Here is a 2,141-nt window from a genome sequence, read left to right as displayed (position 1 = left end):
GGATGCTGGTAGATACAAGGTCAGGGCACATACCTGTGTTGTAGCTCAATCCCCAGTGAAGGACATGCAGGGGTAGCCAACTGATATTTTGCTCTCAAATCAAGGTAGAATGAAAGTCACAAAAAATCACTTTTACTGTAATTATGTGTTTCATGTGGATGCACCTTCCAATCGTTTGTGAAATCGTTTGAGCAAGGACATTATATTCACCTTTGTATTTCTAGTAGCTAGCATATTGCCTGGCACACTTTTTTGATACCCAGTAAGTGTCACATAAAGGAAGAAAAAAATATGGAATTGGAATATAAAAAAACAAAATGTATGTATTAGTCCAATAACTCAACATCAAATCCATAGAGGGGTCTGTACTGAGGGTTAAGGGTCTGTATTCCAGGCTCTGTGCACTGGTCTGTCATGTTGGAGTGAATATTATGAATGTGCAGGGCATGGCATTTAACGTGTACAATGTATGAATGGAAATGAGAAATGGAGAGAGAAAAATAAACATGGTAAATTAAAGTAACTTCACCTCCCATGTAAAACATATGCAAGGGTTTTTTTGTGTGTGTTTTGGTTAATCCTCACCCAAGGATATTTTTCCATTGATTTTTTTTTTTTTAGCTGACACAAAGGCATTTATTAACAGAAAACAATAATTGAGGAGTCCTGTTCACAGATGGCGACCACAGCGACACCCCTTCCTGTAGGTGCTGTCGGAGGTGATGGAGGTGACATCCTCAATCTGTCCGATCTTCATTCCCGAGCGGGCAAGGGTTCTTAGAGCTGACCGGGCCCCTGGTCCAGCTGTCTTGGTCCTGTTTCCTCCTGGCCCGGAGTTTGATGTGAAGAGCCGTGATACCTAGCTCCTTGCACCCCTGGGCCACACTCTGGGAAGCCAACATGACAGCGTATGGAGAGGACTCATCTCGGTCCAGCTGTCTTGGTCCTGTTTCCTCCTGGCCCGGAGTTTGATGTGAAGAGCCGTGATACCTAGCTCCTTGCACCCCTGGGCCACACCCTGGGCAGCCAACATGACAGCATATGGAGAGGACTCATCTCATCTCTGTCAGCCTTTCCCTTCATCCCACCAGTCACATGGCAGATGGTTTCCTTGTCAGAAAGATCAGTGACATGGACAAAAGTGTCATTGAAGGATGTAAATATGTGGGAGATACCGAATACATTTTCTCCTTCAGCCACCTGAGGTCCGAGGCTGACGACCTGTTCTTCCTTCTTTTCCTTGCCCTTGCGAGGTGCCATTTCTGCGTGTCTCACCCAGACTCCACCACCAGAAAGCTCCATTGATTTTTAGAGAGAGTGGTAGGGAGGGGGAGAGAGAGTAACATCGATGTGAGACACATCGATTGCTTGCTCTCCGCATGTACCCAACCAGGGCTAGGATGGAGCCTGCAACCTGCAACCGAGGCACATGCCCTTGACCAGAACTGAACCCAGGACCCTTCAGAGTAGGGGCCAACACTATTCATGGAGCCAAACTGACTAGTGCTTCAAGTGTTTTAATCCCTATAACTTCTCACCATGTTAAAAACAAAAACAAACTAATACCAGATGATTTTAGCTCTCAGGAAAAAATGCTGTAGGGATAGAATAAACTGTAAAATGCATATTTTGATGATGGCATCATCCTCATCACCAATACTTGAATGTTGGCGACTTTGCAATCATTATCGCTAAGATATGTAGCATCTCTGCAGGGGAAGTATTATTATTTTAATTTTAAAGATAAGGAAATTAAAGGTCAGAAATTTAAGTATTTTGCCACAAATCTCACATGTATTACATTTGACGTGACAAAAACAGCAACATAGATAACAACAATAAACAAAGTCACACTAAATAATATTTTCTTTTCTCCAATAGGAAATTGAGACATGGAATCATTTAGTTCATAAGTGGCTAACGTTTGAGGTCTTCCTAACTCCAAAATACTTAGCAATCAAGTCAAAAGTGTAAGCCAATCTGTAATATCAGATTGAAGAACTCCAGTTTAGATATACATGCTTATAGTTGTGAATATTTACCAAAAATCCCTGGAAAAGTGGGTCAGAGGAACTGATAGTATTTTTATACAAGAGAAACTAGAGATTGTATAATGCAATGTGAAAGATGTTACTTTTTCT

The 2,141-nt window shown here is 42.0% G+C and overlaps 1 protein-coding gene across 1 annotated transcript; it reads right to left on the bottom strand.

Moving 5' to 3' along the window:
• Positions 1-606: 606 nt before the first annotated feature.
• On the bottom strand, positions 607-1,289 carry LOC102242490 (40S ribosomal protein S14-like). Its single transcript, XM_014549298.1, is given in 3 exon segments — positions 607-827; positions 829-935; positions 1,072-1,289. Coding segments are annotated over 3 exon segments (453 nt in total). The 5' UTR covers positions 1,261-1,289; the 3' UTR covers positions 607-670.
• Between the last annotated feature and the right edge of the window lie 852 nt (positions 1,290-2,141).

This window comes from Myotis brandtii, unplaced genomic scaffold (genome assembly GCF_000412655.1).
Source record: "Myotis brandtii unplaced genomic scaffold, ASM41265v1 scaffold546, whole genome shotgun sequence".
NCBI classification, from domain to species: Eukaryota; Metazoa; Chordata; class Mammalia; order Chiroptera; family Vespertilionidae; genus Myotis; species Myotis brandtii.
Note: the sequence above shows the minus strand (reverse complement) of the source record. Positions and strands in the feature narration are given on the sequence as shown.